A 23,099-nucleotide genomic window follows, 5' to 3' on the forward strand; every position below is an offset into this window, starting at 1 on the left:
TACTTAATAAAATCCTCGTAACAATTTGCACAAGTATATTTTAAGTAAATTTTACTGCTATAATATCAAGTACAACTCACGTGTCATTATCAAGTAAAATCTACTTAGTATTGAACATAACGCTCATGAAGAAATGAAGTAAAAATTACCTATTTACATTTAATTTAGAAGCTATATTTATTTAAAGAAATTAAGTAAAGTTTATTTCTTGTTTTATAATTAGGAAGCTTGCTTTTATGAAATTATTAAGTAAATCTTACCATTTAATTAAGTAAAATAAGTAGATTTTATTTGTTTTTTTTTTGTTGAGATTTTAATTTACTATATATAATTATGTAAACATTGCTAATTTCTTTTTTTATAAATAATCATGAACATAAATAATTTTCTCCATATTTTTCACAAATCACACAAATAAAATACAATTTAACAGTTTTATTTTTCAGTCATCAAAAAATTTTCTTCCTCCAAAAATGGACATTCAGTCATCTCTTGACAAAGGTGCATTCAGTTAAATCAGGCCCATACGCAGCATGCATGCCTTTGCAGTATTGCAGCATCCTGGCAGCATTTCCTTCCCTTCAAGAAGGATGGATACATTGATCGGATCTTCTCCATCAGCACCATGGACAACCAGTATTTTTATGATGTGCTGAGTGATGTCACTGCAGCTGTCCTCCTGCATACAATTTAGAAGAAAAAATATAAGTCTTTTGAGAAACAAAAATAGAATTGCTGAAATTATTTAAAGTGACTTCATTATCACAACAGAATGAACAAACACATACACACATACTATATTGGGGAGAGTCTTTCTCCCGCCCTCCTTCTTCTTGACGATCACATGGGGATGCGCAACAGGCATGAGTGCAATTTACAACTGAAAGCGATGAGCCTTACACTGTAAGATGATAGTTGATTTATCCGTGTTTTAATGTGCTACTGGTCATGGTGCTTTTTAGATGGATGCCAAGGATTTTTAGGCCGGGTAGAATCTGCAAATTACAAGCAGAGATGAATACTAAATAAAGTTATTTGAAAGTCTAACAGTATATTCAGGTACAGTAATTAATAATTAAGCCTAAATGTAAAATAACACTGTAATAAAAATCACTGTATAAATTAAATATAGTTTAAGCTTTGTTAAAGCTGTATTTTATTGTTTTATTTATATCAATGACAAAGAAAACGGTATATATATATATATATATATATATATATATATATATATATATATATACAACCCGAATTCCGGAAAAGTTGGGACGTTTTTTAAATTTTAATAAAATGAAAACTAAAGGAATTTCAAATCACATGAGCCAATATTTTATTCACAATAGAACATAGATAACGTAGCAAATGTTTAAACTGAGAAATTTTACACTTTTATCCACTTAATTAGCTCATTTAAAATTTATTGTCTGCTACAGGTCTCAAAAAAGTTGGCACGGGGGCAACAAATGGCTAAAAAAGCAAGCAGTTTTGAAAAGATTCAGCTGGGAGAACATCTAGTGATTAATTAAGTTAATTGATATCAGGTCTGTAACATGATTAGCTATAAAAGCTTTGTCTTAGAGAAGCAGAGTCTCTCAGAAGTAAAGATGGGCAGAGGCTCTCCAATCTGTGAAAGACTGCGGAAAAAAATTGTGGAAAACTTTAAAAACAATGTTCCTCAACGTCAAATTGCAAAGGCTTTGCAAATCTCATCATCAACAGTGCATAACATCATCAAAAGATTCAGAGAAACTGGAGAAATCTCTGTGCGTAAGGGACAAGGCCGGAGACCTTTATTGGATGCCCGTGGTCTTCGGTCTCTCAGACGACACCGCATCACTCATCGGCATGATTGTGTCAATGACATTACTAAATGGGCCCAGGAATACTTTCAGAAACCACTGTCGGTAAACACAATCCGCCGTGCCATCAGCAGATGCCAACTAAAGCTCTATCATGCAAAAAGGAAGCCATATGTGAACATGGTCCAGAAGCGCCGTCGTGTCCTGTGGGCCAAGGCTCATTTAAAATGGACTATTTCAAAGTGGAATAGTGTTTTATGGTCAGACGAGTCCAAATTTGACATTCTTGTTGGAAATCACGGACGCCGTGTCCTCCGGGCTAAAGAGGAGGGACACCTTCCAGCATGTTATCAGCGTTCAGTTCAAAAGCCAGCATCTCTGATGGTATGGGGGTGCATAAGTGCATACGGTATGGGCAGCTTGCATGTTTTGGAAGGCTCTGTGAATGCTGAAAGGTATATAAAGGTTTTAGAGCAACATATGCTTCCCTCCAAACAACGTCTATTTCAGGGAAGGCCTTGTTTATTTCAGCAGGACAATGCAAAACCACATACTGCAGCTATAACAACAGCATGGCTTCGTTGTAGAAGAGTCCGGGTGCTAACCTGGCCTGCCTGCAGTCCAGATCTTTCACCTATAGAGAACATTTGGCGCATCATTAAACGAAAAATACGTCAAAGACGACCACGAACTCTTCAGCAGCTGGAAATCTATATAAGGCAAGAATGGGACCAAATTCCAACAGCAAAACTCCAGCAACTCATAGCCTCAATGCCCAGACGTCTTCAAACTGTTTTGAAAAGAAAAGGAGATGCTACACCATGGTAAACATGCCCCGTCCCAACTATTTTGAGACCTGTAGCAGAAATCAAAATTGAAATGAGCTCATTTTGTGCATAAAATTGTAAACTTTCTCAGTTTAAACATTTGCTATGTTATCTATGTTCTATTGTGAATAAAATATTGGCTCATGTGATTTGAAAGTCTTTTAGTTTTCATTTTATTAAAATTTAAAAAACGTCCCAACTTTTCCGGAATTCGGGTTGTAAATATATATATATATATAATATTAAGCGTGTGCTGTCACTTTAAGACCGACTGCACGGACCGAAAAAACCTGACAAATATCCGTTTCTTTCTCAGTGCACATATGACATATACGAGAGAATACTTGTCGAGACGACAATTTTGTGTTTATGTGTCCGTTCAAGGGCAAGGAAATGCGAAAGAGGAATCAATTCTGCATTCGAGCGCTGTCGTAATGATATGACGCAGCGCCTGATAATAGTCCCCAGCTCGGTAGCCTGGTAGCTGGGGACTATTATCAGGCGCTGCGTCATATCATTACGCCTGCTGGACTCATGGTACGGCCGCACAGTTCCTTGATTATTACGCTGGAATGAGAGTATAGTTCCTAGCCATACAGGCTTAGAAAATCGCAACTTTTAATTTTCTGTCGATCTTAGTACACGGTTTAACTACAGAAGAGTCAAGTTTTAAATAGGAAAAATATTAAAACTTGTTGATCATTTTGAAAAAAATTTAGCTTTAACGTTATGTGTAAGTTAGACGTTCCTGAGCAATATTCAGTAAGAACATTCAAACTTTTCCATAACTTAGTCAACAGTATAACGTTACTTCAGCAGGAAAGTGGTTACGTTAATTAATATTAAGGCCTAATTTTAGCTAGCTAGCAGTTACAACGGTAAATATTTTCTAATAATTTCCAATCAGTTTGAAATTTTTACACGAAAAACAGTGCTTTGTGAAACTATTGAAAACGGTTCCGATTAAATATAAATAAGTTAATGTAGGAAGTGATTGTGAATAGGGTTATAGCAGCTAATGTTCTATGGATAGGCCTAACCTGCGCGTTAACGTTACACTAATATGAGGTCATGTTATAAGATGAGCATTAATGTTTATTGAGTCAAATAAACAATAATCAATCAAATCCACACAGACCCATGTTTTATTAAATGTAAAACAGAAAGACAAACTTACCTCAAACCATAGACTGTAAAAGCCTCAAACACGACAAAAAGCAGCCACGCAGTCTTGTCCAAACACGCATGTGCGGATTCAAACACGCTATACTTTTCGATTAAAATTTACTTAAAATTACTATGTTTATGTGAAGTGACTATGAAACGTTTAAATATTACAAGCAAATATATAATAAGATTTACTCTTTACAACCAGTTAATTTATTACATGAATTAAATGCGTAGATATTTAAAATTTTACTTAGGAAATTCTAGTTCTCATTGAATTTTAATTTTATGAAGTAAAAATCATGATGGTTAATTTAATATATATTACTATACCAAAAAGTTCGTTTTTACAGTGTACAACAGGTAAAGCTGTCAGCTGTGTGGATATAGGCAATATCGTTAATTCTCGTTTATAATCATTAATAATACGACTTCCTCTTAACAAGAGCAGGGGCCTGTACCATGATGGTAGATGAACAAATTCAGAGTTACAGGATTAGTTTTGAGTTGACAATCCGGCTTTGTTTGTTGCTACCACGATGCTGTTCATTAACTTTTTTTGTAAACTCTTTGATCCTGAGTTTGTGGAGCACGTGCACATGAATGTGTGACATCACTGGCAAACAGCCAATCACGAGCCTTGCAACACAAAGCAAGTTTGATTTACTTCTCGCGAGAGACTCATGTCAAAACTAAAGGTGAAAGGTTTTGCTAAAGGTTAAGAGATTGAAGAATATGACAAATTTAAACATCATATGAAACATGAAAGAGGACAAATAGCATAAATAATCATGCTCTATCAGTGCAGTCACAAGTGAAGCTTGTTAACTTAGTTTATACATTTGAAAATGTATAGCGATAAAGACTTGAACATGTAAGGTCAGATTTTAGATTTTTAAATCGTGCAACCTTTTGATACGACTACAGCTTATTTATATTACATGATCTGTATACATTAATAATAATATGAGTCATATAATAATTATATAAATCATATAAAATTCTCATTACGCTATTATGAAAAGTTATTATCATTAAAGTCAGATAATTTTTTTTTTTAGCATTAGTGACCTTTAATTTGGAGCGAGATAAACTGGGGGAGTGACTTTGTGTCAGACATGTGTCACTTCTCAAGTGTTGGGGTAGTTACTCAAAAAATGTTACTAGTTACTAGTTACTTCAGTAAATTGTAATGAGATTACTTTACTAGTTACTGCATTTGAAAAGTAACTTCACTACTTATTACTTTACTTTACTTTTTTAAATTTTTTAGGGAATTCTTTCCAAATTCCGTTTTCCGTTTAAATTTTTCTGGATTCCATTTTTCTGTTTTATTTTTTTCTCAACTCCTTTTTAATGGTTAAATTTAATTGTATTAATCAAAAAGCATGTCTTATTAATTTAAATCATAACAATTATACATTTTCACAGCAATTTATTAAAAGTAAAAAAACAAATACATGTTTAGGGCCCTATGAAATGTTTTATTTTTTCTTCACCATATGTTTGATTTTTTCTTTAGCATGTGTAATTATTTAAATGCATAAAAACAATGTCCTTTATTAAATTTTTCTTAAAATAGCCGTATGAAATGTTTTTTCCCCTCGGAAATTCTGTTGTGTATTTAAATTTGTCTGGTTATCAAATGAAGGCATAAAACAACATTAAAAAAAAACATTTTCTTTTAAATATTGAAAATTAAGCAAACTTAATTTTTTGGTAAACAAAGGGGATGTACTATTAAAAATGAAACATGGAAGAAATGTTAAGCAGCAGATGCTTTAAAGCGCGAGAAATAGAGGTTTCCCCAGTAACAGCTGGAAACAAAGCAGCGCTGAGCTCACAAACGCTGCTTTATCAGGCATATAACATGCAATGCGACTCCTACGTAGCACGTGAAGCACAGCTGTGCGATTGCTTTACGTGCAATGTTGGGAAATGCACGTCAAACAATAACGAACGATCGTAAAATTACTCGTAGAAAACACTCTTAAGCGCTAAGATCAATCGTTATCGGGAAACCCGGCCGAGAACTTTACACACAGGCAAACACGGCATGTGTAACGCAGGAAAGCGCGTTCCCATAGTCTAGTAAAGTAGTGTAGTTACCAATATTATTAGTGTAATGCGTTACTTTACTTTGTTACCCAAAAAAGTAATATAGTTACTGTAATCCGTTACTTTGTAACTCATTACCCCCAACACTGCACTTCTCTCACACCTGATTGGTCCAACTTCAGTTTGAGATCTTTAACCCAGAACATAAGCAGGTTAGCCGTGGAGTGTAATGAACATGAATTAACATCAAAAGGTATGCAATTTTATAAAAGAGCCTACAGTACAACAGTTTCAAAGTACTGCAGAAAACATGTAAAGCTTGTAAACATTGCAATGTAATATACATTCACCTCAGAATAACCCTTCGGTGTCCATAAGTTCATCAGTCAGCTAGAAAAATACCATAAAGAGCTGCATTTTGCTATATTTATGCGCTATTGCATGTTAATATTTTTACTTAACTTCTCTATGATTTTTTACTAATTAAGAGAAACAGACTGACAGTGTGAAACACATATTCTTTTATAAATAAAGAATCATTTTTGGTTCCACAAAGAACCATTCGGTCAAAGGTTCTTTAAAGAACCATCTCTTTTTGACCTTTTATAATCAGATGTTAAAGGTTCTTTACGAAACCGTTTAGACAAAAAAGGTTCTTCTATGGCTTCGTGAAGCAGCTTTATTTTTAAGAGTGTATGACAACATTTCCAGGATTCATCGAGGAGGAGCCCAAACTACACTCAGTGCTCAGGTGATGCTTGTGGTCCGTGATATTGGTAAAGATTATGCGTAAAGAACAATTCTTTGTGACTGTATATTTCAAGTTGAAAAAGACATTTAGTTCCCACTTTAAGCGAAATTTAGTTCCCAGGTCATCTACCAGATGGATTAAAATGCTGATAAAGTCAAGAAAAGATGAGATAAACACATGAGAGTATGATTGAAATGTTAAAATGCAAAAATAATATTCTATGGCACCTAAAAAAAAATTGAAGTATATTTCTTACAGGAGCTAATTGCTCCTTACTCGATGTTTTAGTTTGGAGTCCTGTCAGGGGTTGAGTATGACGCGGCCGTGAGTTATTACTGGCTGAACGCTGCAGCAGATGTCACCGTCATGAGAGAGAAACATGATCTCAGAATAGACATTTTCCACAAAGCCCTGAGAAACACGGAGAAAAATGTGCATTTAACATGCAAACCAGATTGTTCCAAAACAAGCATAAAAGCAGTTATTTATGGAGTTGAAAAAAGGTGATTCCTAAAACCGGATGTGAGCTTTGTCACATTACAGCCCATGCTTTTGATCATTGATTTACTGCGTCTTCCATTTTCAATGCTCTGGCGAAATGTTGTGCACTGAGGCATGGCTGCAGGAATATCTTCTCCTGATGGCCTCGGATTTGCCGTTTATGGTCACTGAGAGATCTAGAAGTAACTTCCTTTCCCATACGAGCTTGACAGCATCATGAATCGGCTCCAGCACTGTGCCATAAGACCGTCCTGATGTCATCAGTCATGTTTTATCAGGGCCACGTGTAGATAAATCTGTCCTGTGTAATCTTATAGAGGATGCTGTGCACTGAATGAATGTGTTTCTTTGTTGCAGAACTCAAACTTGGCGAGTTGCTACATGACAAACTGTAAGCGCGTTTTACCGATTTGATCGTCTTTTACACACAATTCAACAGTTGGTGCATGAGTTCAGCAGACGTAATGCTCGTGTCCCTGTAGGTTCGGCCTGTTCGAGGCCATGTCTGCCATTGAGATGATGGATCCGAAGATGGATGCTGGGATGATCGGAAATCAAGTCAACCGTAAAGTCCTCAACTTTGAACAGGCCGTCAAGGTAACAAATAGTAATAATGAACCTGAATATATACTGTACTGTAAGTGACTTTTTGTCTCTATTTGTCTGTCTCTGATGAATTTTTCTGTCCTGTTACTCATTCCCTCGGTCTCTTTCATCTTTCTGAAGGATGAGGCCATACGGGTGAAGGATCTGAGTATTCCTGAGCTGATCGGGATCATGGACACATGTTTCTGCTGTCTGGTCAGTATGATATTAACATCACTCTATTGTGTCTCATTAATGTAATAAAAAATGTGACTGTAATGGTGATAAATAATAGTTATAACAATATACAATAGAGTAAAATAAGTATTCAACAAGTACAAGCATCCAATAATCACACCGTACTATTTAATAGTTTTGTGGGAAGCTGGGGTATTTTTTTATTTACTTTAGGATGTGGAAGCCCGTTTCCATCACTGAATAAAAAAGAGAACAAGGTAATTGCAAGTCCATAGCTTGCCGTTCTGACTTTATAACACGCAATTGCGAGAAATAAAGTCAGATATAAGATATAAATATATATTGTGACTTTTGGGTAATCTGAATTGGGAGATATAAACTCTACATTTATTTTTAATTCTAATCTCTAATTGTCTCATCATTCAAATCTCATATTAGGCTATCTGTAATCAGCATCACATTTAAAACTGGAATATAATTTCATTTAAGTCACATGTGTTTCATAGTCTTTCCTGATTACCATCCACCATCAAAATGCTTTTTTTGACACTTAATTATTCCAGCTGCTGTGGGAGTAGGCTATAATTAAATGTTGGTTTGAATATTGACCGCGTGTCTGGTTGAGTGTCCAGAGAGTGTATTGAACATCCGTGTGTATGCTGGATTGAACATGGTCTCACTGTTGTCTCAGATCACGTGGCTGGAGGGGCATTCTCTGGCTCAGACTGTGTTTACGTGTCTGTACGTTCATAATCCGGATCTGATTCAAGACCCTGCACTCAAAGCCTTCGCTCTGGGCGTCCTCAAGATCTGCGACATCGCCCGCGAGAAGGTCAACAAAGCGGCTGTGTTTGAGGAGGCAAGACACAGTTTTTTGACCCAGTAGTGTTGTTTTATGATGTTAGCATGTACGTACATGTGTGTTTAATCTTCAGTGTTAAATGTTGCTGTTGGTTTCTTCAGTGGATGTTGATTTTTTTTCTGTTTTTCAATCACAGGAAGATTTTCAGGCCATGACTTACGGCTTTAAAATGGCAAACAACGTAACCGATCTGAGAGTGACAGGTGAGTGTAAAGACTGATCTTTATTGTGGTTTATATTTCAGAAAAATAAGGCCATTATGTTTATTTTTATATTTTGTTCTTAAGCTCCTTTTTCTCACCAGTTCTCAATACTGTGATTGAGAAAAACTTTTAAATTAATCAAAAGTGACCGTTAAGACGTTTGTAACTTCACAAAATCTTTCTAATTAAAATAATTTAATTTTAAACTTTATATTGGTCGAAACTTAAAGAAATGTTTCTTGAGCAGCGAATCAGCACATTAGAATGATTTCTGAAGGACCATGTGACACTGAAGACTGGAAATTATAAAAGTAAAACATCTAGACAAATTACAGAGAATTAAAAAAAAAAAAAAATTTCGATGGTAAATATTCTTAGTTATGGAAATAATCTTTTGATGTAAAAGACGTTGAGGATGAACTTCAGAGGAAAGTGAAGGTATGGTGACTCCATCTTAAGACTTTTCATGATTCTCCTCCGATATTCTGGTGTTAAATATGCATCTCTTTCTTTTTCTAACAGAGTACTCGCAGTCGACAGGGAGAACAACGAGATCCTGAGGTCGAGTTAGATGTAAGATGATATATAAGCATTTTGCCCAGTGTTAGATTCAGATAAAGAGATGGATGGATGGATGGTTTGGGTTGTTGTTGTGGACTTTCTTTCTCCTTTGCCCTCAGCATCAGCAGTGCTTGGCTCTGTTCAGTCGTGTGAAATTCACTCGCCTGCTGCTCAGTGCTCTCATCTCCTTCACTAAAAAAGAGGTGTGACATTATTAAATTCACCCAAGCATATTGCCTCACCAAATGATTGACCCGTTAATTTCCTGACCTTTGATTGGTTGATTCATCCTTTCAGACGAGTGCTGTCAGTGAAGCACAGAAGCTGATGACTCAGGCTGCTGACTTACTGCCAGCGATTCACTCCACTGTACAGTACGGCATACAGTCCCAGAACAACACAACCAAAGGAGGTAACCGTCTGCACACGCCAAACATTCCTAATCAATATAACACTCGCAATAAACGACATACTTTTAAACTTTCGGTCAGCTAGAATCTATTATAATCATCTTTTTTTTTTTTTTAAATGCATTTTAATATTTTATTTTTTTAAATTTAGCTTAATGTTTAAAATTCTATTTTAATATAATAGTTTTCATTTTATGCTTAATTACATTACAATTTGATTTTTATATACTTAGTTTTGTAATTTTTTTTATTTAATATTTTTACTCATAATTTAATTAATTAAATTTTTAATATAATTTTTGTTTTAATATAACCCCATATTATTTATTTTATTTCTAAATTATTTAAACATTTTTAATTTAATTTTTAATTTATTTTGTCAGAGAAATTGTTTTTTTATTTAATTTAATATTTTTAATTTATTTTGAACTTAATTATTGTAATTTTAATAAAAATATTTTTTTTTGTTTTAATTAAAAAAAATCATATTTTTTATTTTATTTTGCATTTAAATTACTTTCATGTTTCATTTAATTTTTAATTCATTTTGTCAGAGAAATTGCTTTTCGGCCATATGTAATTCCACAAATTTTCCCACCGTGGTTTTTGCAGATCACCCAATCATGATGGGTTTCGAGCCACTGGTTAACCAGCGCCTGCTCCCGCCCACTTTCCCTCGATATGCCAAGATCATTAAGAGAGAAGAGATGGTCAACTACTTCAGCAAACTCATTGAGCGCATTAAAGCGGTCTGTGAGGTCATCAATGTAATCAACCTGCACTGCATCTTGGTGAGTTACAATCAGTATAAATACATGCTTTCCCTGGTTGTTTTAAAGATAAATCTAACTAACGCTGCAGCATGTGTTTCAGGATTTCTTCTGTGAATTCAGTGAACAGTCTCCATGTGTGCTGTCGAGGTCGCTGCTCCAGGTGACATTATAAATCTCTTATCAACAAATAACTCCATCACAAATAAAGCAGGTCTTGGATACATTGGACACTGAATGCTGTCTGTCTGTCTGTCTGATGCAGACCACGTTTCTGATTGACAATAAGAAGGTGTTTGGGACTCATCTGATGCAGGACATGATTAAAGATGCGCTGCGTTATTTTGTCAGTCCTCCTGTCCTCTCTCCAAAGTGAGTGATTATTTGTAGATATTATATTATATATTTATTCATTATTAATAAATTGCATATCTTATTAAAGAGGAAGTGAACTGTAATTGTTGTTTAATTTAATTTGATTTTATAACATTCCTTAAAGTGTACTTGTAATATTGGTAGGATTTTTACATTTTCTAACCTAATTTTAGCTTCTCCTCTTAAAGGGGCGTGTCTGCTTTAAGACTTAGTAAACGCCCACTGATGTGATTGGTTAAGATCTTTGGAATATTAAATAAGCATTACACGTGTAACTCTTTTGAAAACCTTTACCATGTCTCCACTATCACAGCTGCCAAGATTAATGGTGTTTTTAATCCAGTGGTTCGTTTAATTCTTTTCTCCTGCCTGTCCTTATTGACTTACTAAATTATCAAGTCATGAGCCCTCTGAGATCACACTTTATTCATACCTTGTTTTAACACTGTTTTGTTTTTCACAGATGCAGTTTGAATAATAACCACCAGGCTAAAGATTACATTGACTCATTTGTAACACACTGCACACGGGTTTGTGATTCATTTTGTTGAACATGTTATGATGAAATACTGTTTTTGGTTTAATGTGATGAAATAAGAGTTTTGTTATGTGTCTTAGCCATTCTGCAGCCTAATCCAGTTTCACGGGCACAACCGAGCACGTCAGAGAGACAAACTGGGTCACATACTGGAGGAGTTCGCCACCCTTCAGGATGAGGTGCGTAGATAGTTTTTATTTAGTCTAATTTATCTCAGTTCATCAGTGTTTGTTATTACAAAGAAGGGATAGTTCACAAAAAAAGCTAAGATCTGTAATTTACTGACAAAAGCAATTTGTCGTTCCAAACACAAATGAAGATATTTTTATCCATCTATTAAAAGTCCACTCAACCAAAAATTTCAATCTTCAAAAAGTGCATAAAACCATTGTAAAATGATTTAATATTAATCCAACATTTTAATCCAAGTCTTCCGAAGGGACACGTTCACGAAACCTTTCTGTCACATTATGGTTAAATGTGTTGCAAATTTCGTCTCATGTTGTCTTATGTCGCTAATATGTTGTTCATCTTGTAACGTAGTAAATATATCTGAAACACAATTAGAAAAAAAACAATTGAAATGACGTATGTGATATATTTGAAATAGACAGAATAAGGGTTTCGCTGGTTGAACCTCGAAACAAATTTGCCGACTTCACTGAGCTAGTTAGCATTTTGAGTTTGAACAATACTCGTGAACAAACTGAATGAACTACTTCACTTTTTGAATGAACTACTTAATCACTTTAGTATGGTGGCCCAGTAGTGCACAACCCTGTGAAAGCTCCACAACACAACAAAATTGCAGCAACACAACGAAATTAACACAACACAACGGAAAAAAGGCACAACACAACGGAAACAAGTCACAACACATCGGAAACAAGTCACAACACTATGAAATTAGCGCAACTCAACGGAAACAAGTCACACTATGAAATTAGCGCAACACAAGGGAAACAAGTCACAACACTATGAAATTAGCGCAACACAATGGAAAAAAGCCACAACACAACGGAAACAAGTCACAACACATCGGAAGCAAGTCACAACACTATGAAATTAGCGCAACTCAATGGAAACGAGTCACACTATGAAATTAGCGCAACACAAGGGAAACAAGTCACAACACTATGAAATTAGCGCAACACAATGGAAAAGAGCCACAACACAACGGAAACAAGTCACAACACATCGGAAACAAGTCACAACACTATGAAATTAGCGCAACTCAACGGAAACAAGTCACACTATGAAATTAGCACAACACAACGGAAACAAGTCACAACACTATGAAATTAGCGCAACACAATGGAAAAAAGCCACAACACAACGGAAACAAGTCACAACACATCGGAAACAAGTCACAACACTATAAAAATTAGCGCAACACAACGGAAACAAGTCACACTATGAAATTAGCGCAACACAAGGGAAACAAGTCACAACACTATGAAATTAGCGCAACACAATGGAAAAAGCCACAACACAACGGAAACAAGTCACAACACTATGAAATTAGCGCAACTCAACGGAAACAAGTCACACTATGAAATTAGCGCTACACAACGTAAACAAGTCACAACACAAAGGAAACAAGTCACACTATGAAATTAGCGCAATGCAACGGAAACAAGTTACAACACTATGAAATTAGCGCAACACAACGGAAACAACTCACAACACTATGAGATAAGGGCAACACAACGGAAACAAGTCACAACAATCTGAAATTAGTGCAACACAATGGAAACAAGTCACAACACTATGAAATTAGCGCAACACAATAGAAACAAGTCACAACACAACGGAAACGTCACAACAATATGAAATTAGCGCAACACAATGGAAACAAGTCACAGCAAAATGAAATTAGCGCAACACAACGGAAACAAGTCACAACAAAATGAAATTAGCGCAACACAGTGGAAACAAGTCACAACAAAATGAAATTAGCACAACACAACGGAAACAAGTCACAACAAAATGAAATTAGCACAACACAACGGAAACAAGTCACAACAAAATGAAATTAGCACAACACAATGGAAACAAGTCACAACAAAATGAAATTAGCACAACACAATGGAAACAAGTCACAACAAACTGAAATTAGAGCAACACAATGGAAACAAGTCACAACAAATTCAATTAGCGCAGCACAACGGAAACAAGTCATAACAAAATTAAATTAGCGCAATACAACGGAAACAAGTCACAAGAAAATGAAATTAGTGCAATACAACGGAAACAAGTCATAACAAAATTTAATTAGTGCAACACAACGGAAATAAGTCACAACAAAATTAAATTAGTGCAACACAACGGAAACAAGTCACAACAAAATTAAATTAGTGCAACACAACCGAAAAATGCAGCAACACAACTGAAACCATCCTATACACTTTTTAACCCGTGAGCTCCTCTTTAATAAATACATTCCATCTTATTTTTAAGTGCTGTTACAGTTGAATGAGCCGAGGGATATAATGCAGGGTCTTATGTTCTTACGAAATCCAAATTTTGAATATATTTTCACAAAACTTTATATATCGCCCCATATCATGTTGCTGTGATTTTGTTGTGTTATGCACTACTGGGCCACCATACACTGGTTTAAACTACTGGAGTGGGTGATCTATTCCTTTAAACTTTGGGCATGTAAATGATCAGTCTATTGTCATGTTGTCAGCAGTAAAGCATCATTGAACATGTGGGTTGTTGTTTAGGCTGAGAAGGTGGACGCTGCTCTTCACGGTCTGCTGATGAAGCTAGAGCCTCAGAGGCAGCATTTAGCCTGTCTGGGCACCTGGATCCTCTATCACAACCTGCGCATCATGATCCAGTACCTGCTCAGCGGCTTTGAGCTGGAGCTCTACAGCATGCACGAGTATTATTACATCTACTGGTAAGACAACTAAACACTCGTGGTTTACTGCTGTAGACAGAACAGAATGCATAGGCACAATATAACACTCATCAGATATTTATTGCTCAGCATTTGATTTAACTGTTTCCATCTATCTTAAAATTTAGATCATAAACTAACATTAAGGGGATCGTGACCAATTATTCAAAAGCGAAACATTTTTTTTTACCGTTTTAATGCTATATACAGATCAGCACAACACATCTGCAGTATATTGGATATTAGTATTTTTTTTATTTATCGTAGGGCTGTAGGGAATAATCGACAATTATGATTTTTGTCATAATTGTGCAGCAATAATTAATCAGTATCAACCGGTATTTCACCTGTTTTAAGTTTTAGATCATAATCTACAACTAGTTTAAAGAGATGACCAATTATGCAACAGCTAAACAAACCATAATGCAAAGGAAACAAAATAAACTCGTGATACACAATGTATCGGCAATATATTGAATATATATATTTTTATTTATTGGACCATTGTTGGATATCTATTGGAAGAAATTTGACATTTAATTATTTCCACCTATTTTAGGATAATAGCTTAGATTCCGATCTAGCACTAATTTAAGGAGATAGTGATAAATTGTCAAAGACTTAGCATATTAATAGCAAGTTTTGACTTAATGAAAATAATGGTAATGAATAATAATGATAATGAAAATAATGATTAAGTTTGAGGTCATTTGCATATAGTTTTAAAGGGACAGTAGCAAAACAGTTTAATTCAGCGAGTCAGGTTGACATGTCTTTGTCTCCGTGTATGTGCAGGTATCTGTCGGAGTTCCTGTACGCATGGCTCATGTCCACGCTGAGTCGAGCGGACAGCTCTCAGATGGCAGAGGAAAGAATCCTGGAGGAGCAGCTGAAAGTACGAAGCAGCAAGAAGAGCAAGAAGAAGAAGAAAGGTTTTCACAGTCATTCAAGAATATCAGTTCTCTCTGTAGGATTGTGATGTTTCAGTCTGACTCACTGTGTTTCCATTGTCTCATCAGCTCGTCCCCTGAGTAAAGAGATCACCATGAGCCAAGCTTACCAAAACATGTGTGCCGGAATGTACAAGGTACCACCTCCTGACACACACACACACACACACAGAGCTGTCAACATGACATTTGCAAATTTTGTAATGTGATGTTTCAGAAAATAACAGAGATTCAGATGGAAATATTTGAAATAAATCATGATCATCAGGATTTGACTGGTGGGACAGTGATTATAGGAAAAATCTAGTTTAAACATGCCAAAAGATGACTTTGAAAATGGTATGTAACTGTCAAGCAACAATAACTTAATTTCTTAATTAAATCTTAAAAACAACTTCATTTGTGACTTTTTTTATTTTATTTTTTTATAATTATTTTTTATTAATTATTCAATCATAAATATCATAAAGTTTTTGGGGAGTCGCACCACAGGACATTTTACAACCTGAACTAACCTTGTCTTGTAATAAAAAATATCAGATTATTTGATAATTAAAAGAAGCACAGACTGACACAGATTCATAAGGCTCTTCTCTGTATGATATAATTCATATTTTATGTTTTGTTTCTTGGTTGCACCACATGACTTTAATTTAGTGGACAAAAGTTCTTCAAATTAATAGGTAGTTAAGCAGTCTTGTTTTTTGTTTTTTCTGCATTTGTATTTTAACTTCGACTTTATTCTGTAAATGAAAATTAATTTTCATGCAAAGGTCAAAAGCATACTCCTCATATATGGGGTATATTTTTGAATAAATGAATAGATCCGGACCAATGAGTGCCATGTCTTTGACTGTGGTACTGACTCTTTTGTCTTTCTTCTGCAGACTATGATAGCATTGGATATGGACAGAAAGGTGCGCAAACCTCAGTTTGAGCTGGACAGCGAGCAGGTTCGCTACGAGCATCGATTCGCACCTTTCAACAGCGTCGTCACACCGCCGCCAGTGCACTACATCCAGTTTAAGGTACTACTGCTTTGAGATGATGTTTACCACAATTATTCTGTGCAAAGATCAGAGTGAACCGAGTGTGTTTGTATGTGTGGATGTAGGAGATGTCAGATCTGAAGAAGTACAATCCTCCTCCTCGCTCAGCTGATCTCTATATGGCCGCCAGTAAACATTTCCAGCAGGCCAAACTCATACTTGAAAACATCACCAGCCCCGATGCAGAGGTACAAACTGTCTTTACACTGCTAATTAGGGATGGGCGAATCGATCCTGAAGTATCTATATATATATATCTAGTATATATCGATACTGATGCGAGTATCGAAAGTATCGATACTCATACGAAAGTATCAAACACTACTAAGGTGTTTTTATTTACCAGTAATTTTGCTTATTAAACAAAAAACAATGCCTACAATATGCTTTAAATTGGACGAATAACCTATGTTAGCAAATAATTGTGTGGGAGGGATTTTCCTGCTCATCTGAAAACACGCAAATGTTGCAAGGCGGAATCAATCAATTACAGAGAGCGTTCACTCACTTCTGACAGTGCTTTTAAATAGAGCTGCATTGCCTATAATAAGAAAGTATGTATTTATGTTTTTATATATTATTTATGTTTTGGAAAAGGCAGCCCAGAACAATGCAGAAAAAACATAGGCTATATGTTTGAGTTATTTCAAAATAAACCTGAAATTGTACCCTAGTTTGGGCAGTACATTTATTTAAATTTGAATGTTAAAAGTTCATATTCCTCATGTTCTATTCTGCATTGTTAATATAAATCATACACTCTCCGAATAAAAAGGTTGCATTTTATGCATGCAACAACAGCCTATTACTGGCAGTCCCTTATGACAATGAACCATGGTAAAGTGAACATAGTTTAACTATAGTATTTGTAGATTTCAACATATTTTAACCATGTGTAAACAAAAATATAACCTAATAAGTTACAATTAAAGCGCATTGCATATTAAAATGCATTTCAAATATAAAGTTAATTAGTTATTATTACCCAATGTACTCATAATAATTAAATACATTTCATCTAAAAGTTCAGTTTAGTTTGTCAATACTTGCCATTAAAAGTATCGTATCGAAAACAAAATCCTTGGTATCGCCCATCCCTACTGCTACCATGTATACCAATTAAACAATCTAATTAAAATAGTAAAAATAGTAATATTAATGAAATATTACAATTTAAATAATTGTTTTCTATGATAATATATTATAAACTGTAGTTTATTCCTGTGACGTAAAGCTGAATTTCCAGCATCATTCCTCCAGTCTTCAGTGTCACATGATCTTCAGAAATCACTCTAATATGCAGGGGAAGTCGTGGCCTAATGGTTAGAGAGTCGGACTCCCAATCGAAAGGTTGTGAGTTCGAGTCCCGGGCCGGCAGGAATTGTAGGTCGGGGGAGTGCATGTACAGTTCTCTCTCCACCCTCAATACCACGACTTAGGTGCCCTTGAGCAAGGCACTGAACCCCCAACTGCTCCCTGGGCGCCGCAGCATAAATGGCTGCCCACTGCTCCGGGTGTGTGCTCACAGTGTGTGTGTGTGTTCACTGCTCTGTGTGTGTGCACTTTGGATGGGTTAAACGCAGAGCACAAATTCCGAGTATGGGTCACCATACTTGGCTGAATGTCAATGTCACTTCACTCGATTTGATGCTCAAGAATCATTTCTAATTATTATCAATATTGAAAACAGATTGATCTGCAGATCTGATTTGATCCGTTTAATGCATCTTTGCTGAATAAAATTATTAATTTGTTAAAAAAATATACAAAATTGCTGACCCCAAATTTTTGACTGGCAGTTCTGTTTATATATCACATTGTTGAAGAGCAAATTTAGCCTTAAAATGTTTTAGATATTAACATCTATATATATATACAGTCGTGGCCAAAAGTTTTGAGAATTACATAAATATTAGTTTTCAAAAAGTTTGCTGCTAAACTGCTTTTAGATCTTTGTTTCAGTTATTTCTGTGATGTACTGAAATATAATTTCAAGCACTTCATACGTTTCAAAGGCTTTTACCGACAATTACATGACATTTATGCAAAGAGTCAGTATTTGCAGTGTTGGCCCTTCTTTTTCAGGACCTCTGCAATTCGACTGGGCATGTTCTCAATCAACTTCTGGGCCAAATCCTGACTGATAGCAACCCATTCTTTCATAATCACTTGGAGTTTGTCAGAATTAGTGGGTTTTTGTTTGTCAACCCGCCTCTTGAGGATTGACCACAAGTTCTCAATGGGATTAAGATCTGGGGAGTTTCCAGGCGATGGACCCAAAATTTCAACATTCTGGTCCCCGAGCCACTTAGTTATCACTTTTGCCTTATGGGTGCTCCATCGTGCTGGAAAATGCATTGTTCTTCACCAAACTGTTGTTGGATTGTTGGAAGAAGTTGCTGTTGGAGGGTGTTTTGGTACCATTCTAGCCCCAAACAATCGTAAAGGGGCTTCATCTGAGAATATGACTTTGCCCCAGTCCTCAGCAGTCCATTCACTATACTTTCTGCAGAAGATCAATCTGTCCCTGATGTTTTTTTTTGGAGAGAAGTGGCTTCTTTGCTGCCCTTCTTGACACCAGGCCATCTTCCAAAAGTCTTGGCCTCACTGTGCGTGCAGATGCGCTCACACCAGCCTGCTGCCATTCCTGAGCGAGCTCTGCACTGGTGGCACTCCGATCCCGCAGATGAATCCTCTTTAGGAGGCGATCCTGGCGCTTGCTGGACTTTCTTGGATGCCCTGAAGCCTTCTTTACAAGAATTGAACCTCTTTCCTTGAAGTTCTTGATGATCCTATAAATTGTTGATTTAGGTGCAATCTTAGTAGCCACAATATCCTTGCCTGTGAAGCCATTTTTATGCAACGCAATGATGGCTGCACGCGTTTCTTTGCAGGTCACCATGGTTAACAATGGAAGAACAATGATTTCAAGCATCACCCTCCTTTTAACATGTCAAGTCTGCCATTCTAACCCAATCAGCCTGACATAATGATCTCCAGCCTTGTGCTCGTAAACATTCTCACCTGAGTTAACAAGACGATTACTGAAATGATCTCAGCAGGTCCTTTAATGACAGCAATGAAATGCAGTGGAAAGGTTTTTTTGGGATTAAGTTAATTTTCATGGCAAAGAAGGACTATGCAATTCATCTGATAACTCTTCATAACATTCTGGAGTATATGCAAATTGCTATTATAAAAACTTAAGAAGCAACTTTTCCAATTTCCAATATTTATGTAATTCTCAAAACTTTTTAGCCACGACTGTGTGTGTGTGTGTGTGCATATATATATATATATATATATATACAACCCGAATTCCGGAAAAGTTGGGACGTTTTTTAAATTTTAATAAAATGAAAACTAAAAGACTTTCAAATCACATGAGCCAATATTTTATTCACAATAGAACATAGATAACATAGCAAATGTTTAAACTGAGAAAGTTTACAATTGTATGCACAAAATGAGCTCATTTCAATTTTGATTTCTGCTACAGGTCTCAAAATAGTTGGGACGGGGCATGTTTACCATGGTGTAGCATCTCCTTTTCTTTTCAAAACAGTTTGAAGATGTCTGGGCATTGAGGCTATGAGTTGCTGGAGTTTTGCTGTTGGAATTTGGTCCCATTCTTGCCTTATATAGATTTCCAGCTGCTGAAGAGTTCGTGGTCGTCTTTGACGTATTTTTCGTTTAATGATGCGCCAAATGTTCTCTATAGGTGAAAGATCTGGACTGCAGGCAGGCCAGGTTAGCACCCGGACTCTTCTACGACGAAGCCATGCTGTTGTTATAGCTGCAGTATGTGGTTTTGCATTGTCCTGCTGAAATAAACAAGGCCTTCCCTGAAATAGACGTTGTTTGGAGGGAAGCATATGTTGCTCTAAAACCTTTATATACCTTTCAGCATTCACAGAGCCTTCCAAAACATGCAAGCTGCCCATACCGTTTGCACTTATGCACCCCCATACCATCAGAGATGCTGGCTTTTGAACTGAACGCTGATAACATGCTGGAATGTTATCTCCCTCCTCTTTAGCCCGGAGGACACGGCGTCCGTGATTTCCAACAAGAATGTCAAATTTGGACTCGTCTGACCATAAAACACTATTCCACTTTGAAATAGTCCATTTTAAATGAGCCTTGGCCCACAGGACACGACGGCGCTTCAGGACCATGTTCACATATGGCTTCCTTTTTGCATGATAGAGCTTTAGTTGGCATCTGCTGATGGCACGGCGGATTGTGTTTACCGACAGTGGTTTCTGAAAGTATTCCTGGGCCCATTTAGTAATGTCATTGACACAATCATGCCGATGAGTGATGCAGTGTCGTCTGAGAGCCCGAAGACCACGGGCATCCAATAAAGGTCTCCGGCCTTGTCCCTTACGCACAGAGATTTCTCCAGTTTCTCTGAATCTTTTGATGATGTTATGCACTGTAGATGATGAGATTTGCAAAGCCTTTGCAATTTGACGTTGAGGAACATTGTTTTTAAAGTTTTCCACAATTTTTTTTACGCAGTCTTTCACAGATTGGAGAGCCTCTGCCCATCTTTACTTCTGAGAGACTCTGCTTCTCTAAGACAAAGCTTTTATAGCTAATCATGTTACAGACCTGATATCAATTAACTTAATTAATCACTAGATGTTCTCCCAGCTGAATCTTTTCAAAACTGCTTGCTTTTTTAGCCATTTGTTGCCCCCGTGCCAACTTTTTTGAGACCTGTAGCAGGCATTAAATTTTAAATGAGCTAATTAAGTGGATAAAAGTGTAACATTTCTCAGTTTAAACATTTGCTACGTTATCTATGTTCTATTGTGAATAAAATATTGGCTCATGTGATTTGAAATTCCTTTAGTTTTCATTTTATTAAAATTTAAAAAACGTCCCAACTTTTCCGGAATTCGGGTTGTATATATATATATATATATATATATATATATATATATATATATATATAATGTATGTATATATATATGTATATATATATGTATATGTATATATATATGTATATATATATATATATATGTATATATATATATATATGTATATATATATATATATGTATATATATATATATATGTATATATATATATATATATATATATATGTATATATATATATATATGTATATATATATATATATGTATATATATATATGTATATATGTATATATATATATGTATATATGTATATATATATATGTATATATGTATATATATATATGTATATATGTATATATATGTATATATATATATATATGTATATATGTATATATATATGTATATATATGTGTATATGTATATATATGTGTATATGTATATATATATGTGTATATGTATGTATGTGTATATGTATGTATATATGTATATATATATATATATATGTATATATATATATATATATATATATATATATATATATATATATATATATATATATATATATATATATATATATATATATATATTATTATTATTATTATTATTATTATTTTTTATTTGTTTTGCTGCAAGTCAACATATATCAGATAATTCTTAACTGATGATTATTAAGCGCTCACATTATTAATTCTATATTGTGAAAGGAAGTGACTGATATGCTGTTTGTTGCTGTAGGTGAACCGCATCCTAAAAGTGTCCAAACCCAATTTTGTTGTAATGAAGCTGCTGGCTGGAGGACACAAGAAGGAGACCAAGGTATGAATAGATTTTCTGGGTTCAGTACAACAGTACATTCAAACTCTGTGTAAAAAATATAATATTGTGTTTACAGTAATTCACTAGAAGTCTATTAGGAAAGATTCTGCGCCAGAATAAATGTTACAATAAACATTTATTTGAAAATGATATGCCTTTACATGTAAATCATAATCAGAAGAGCAGCTGCTCAGAGTCATTGTTCCACTGCTGACAAAACAATTTAGAGGTTTAAAACTCAAAAAGAACTGAAGAAAGTGCGAAAGGTGATTGAACAAAAAGTTTCTGCTTTGAAACTCATATATACTGGTAAAAAAATGTATAGCCTGGATGCACTGTAAGTCACTTTGCATAAAAGCATTTGCTAAATCCATAAATGTAAATGTTTTGCCCCATAGACTTTAATATTTATTGCAAAATGAAGATAAGTCAAAATGTTGTCACAGATGCTGTTTATAGAGCTTAACTCAAATTCCTTCCAGAAAAGAGTTTGCATATTGATGAAGTGAGACATTGTGAAATTCATTGAATCCTTGCCTATTTTCTGTGTAGGCTCGTCCTGAATTTGACTTCTCTGCGCACAAATACTTCCCCATCGTCAAGATCATTTGAGACGGACCATGTTTCCAGGATGAGCTCATCTCAATCAAATGAACTGTCATCACAGTCGCCAAATAAGTTAACAGCCATAAGTGTAACTGTACAGTTAAACACACAGACACACTCACAGTGGTTCGGTTTGAACAGTTCACAAATCATGTTCTTATGTTTGGTTAATAGTATTGTATTAAATGAAAAAAAGCCCTTTCTGATATGTTTTGTTTCCATTGGATGTCCAAATGAACCCTTACTTCGCTCACCAGGTCTGTGCTTGACAAGACGCAT

General features: G+C 35.3%; 1 protein-coding gene across 1 annotated transcript in view; it reads left to right on the forward strand.

Moving 5' to 3' along the window:
- The window catches only part of LOC132115366 (N-alpha-acetyltransferase 35, NatC auxiliary subunit-like), a 23,341-nt gene extending 319 nt beyond the window's left edge, over positions 1 to 23,022 (forward strand). Inside the window, exons 2-22 of the mRNA XM_059523813.1 lie at positions 7,458 to 7,491; positions 7,583 to 7,697; positions 7,827 to 7,901; positions 8,575 to 8,742; positions 8,882 to 8,954; positions 9,349 to 9,386; positions 9,471 to 9,521; positions 9,629 to 9,712; positions 9,807 to 9,921; positions 10,532 to 10,710; positions 10,793 to 10,852; positions 10,955 to 11,061; positions 11,528 to 11,594; positions 11,683 to 11,781; positions 14,335 to 14,513; positions 15,309 to 15,445; positions 15,533 to 15,600; positions 16,351 to 16,491; positions 16,578 to 16,700; positions 22,134 to 22,214; positions 22,767 to 23,022. Of these exons, the coding sequence (XP_059379796.1) occupies positions 7,458 to 7,491; positions 7,583 to 7,697; positions 7,827 to 7,901; positions 8,575 to 8,742; positions 8,882 to 8,954; positions 9,349 to 9,386; positions 9,471 to 9,521; positions 9,629 to 9,712; positions 9,807 to 9,921; positions 10,532 to 10,710; positions 10,793 to 10,852; positions 10,955 to 11,061; positions 11,528 to 11,594; positions 11,683 to 11,781; positions 14,335 to 14,513; positions 15,309 to 15,445; positions 15,533 to 15,600; positions 16,351 to 16,491; positions 16,578 to 16,700; positions 22,134 to 22,214; positions 22,767 to 22,826 (2,054 nt within the window). The 3' untranslated portion in view covers positions 22,827 to 23,022. The remainder of the gene's footprint in view (positions 1 to 7,457; positions 7,492 to 7,582; positions 7,698 to 7,826; positions 7,902 to 8,574; positions 8,743 to 8,881; positions 8,955 to 9,348; positions 9,387 to 9,470; positions 9,522 to 9,628; positions 9,713 to 9,806; positions 9,922 to 10,531; positions 10,711 to 10,792; positions 10,853 to 10,954; positions 11,062 to 11,527; positions 11,595 to 11,682; positions 11,782 to 14,334; positions 14,514 to 15,308; positions 15,446 to 15,532; positions 15,601 to 16,350; positions 16,492 to 16,577; positions 16,701 to 22,133; positions 22,215 to 22,766) is intronic.
- The last annotated feature ends 77 nt before the right edge of the window (positions 23,023 to 23,099 follow it).

This window comes from Carassius carassius, chromosome 34 (genome assembly GCF_963082965.1).
Source record: "Carassius carassius chromosome 34, fCarCar2.1, whole genome shotgun sequence".
Classification (NCBI taxonomy): Eukaryota; Metazoa; Chordata; class Actinopteri; order Cypriniformes; family Cyprinidae; genus Carassius; species Carassius carassius.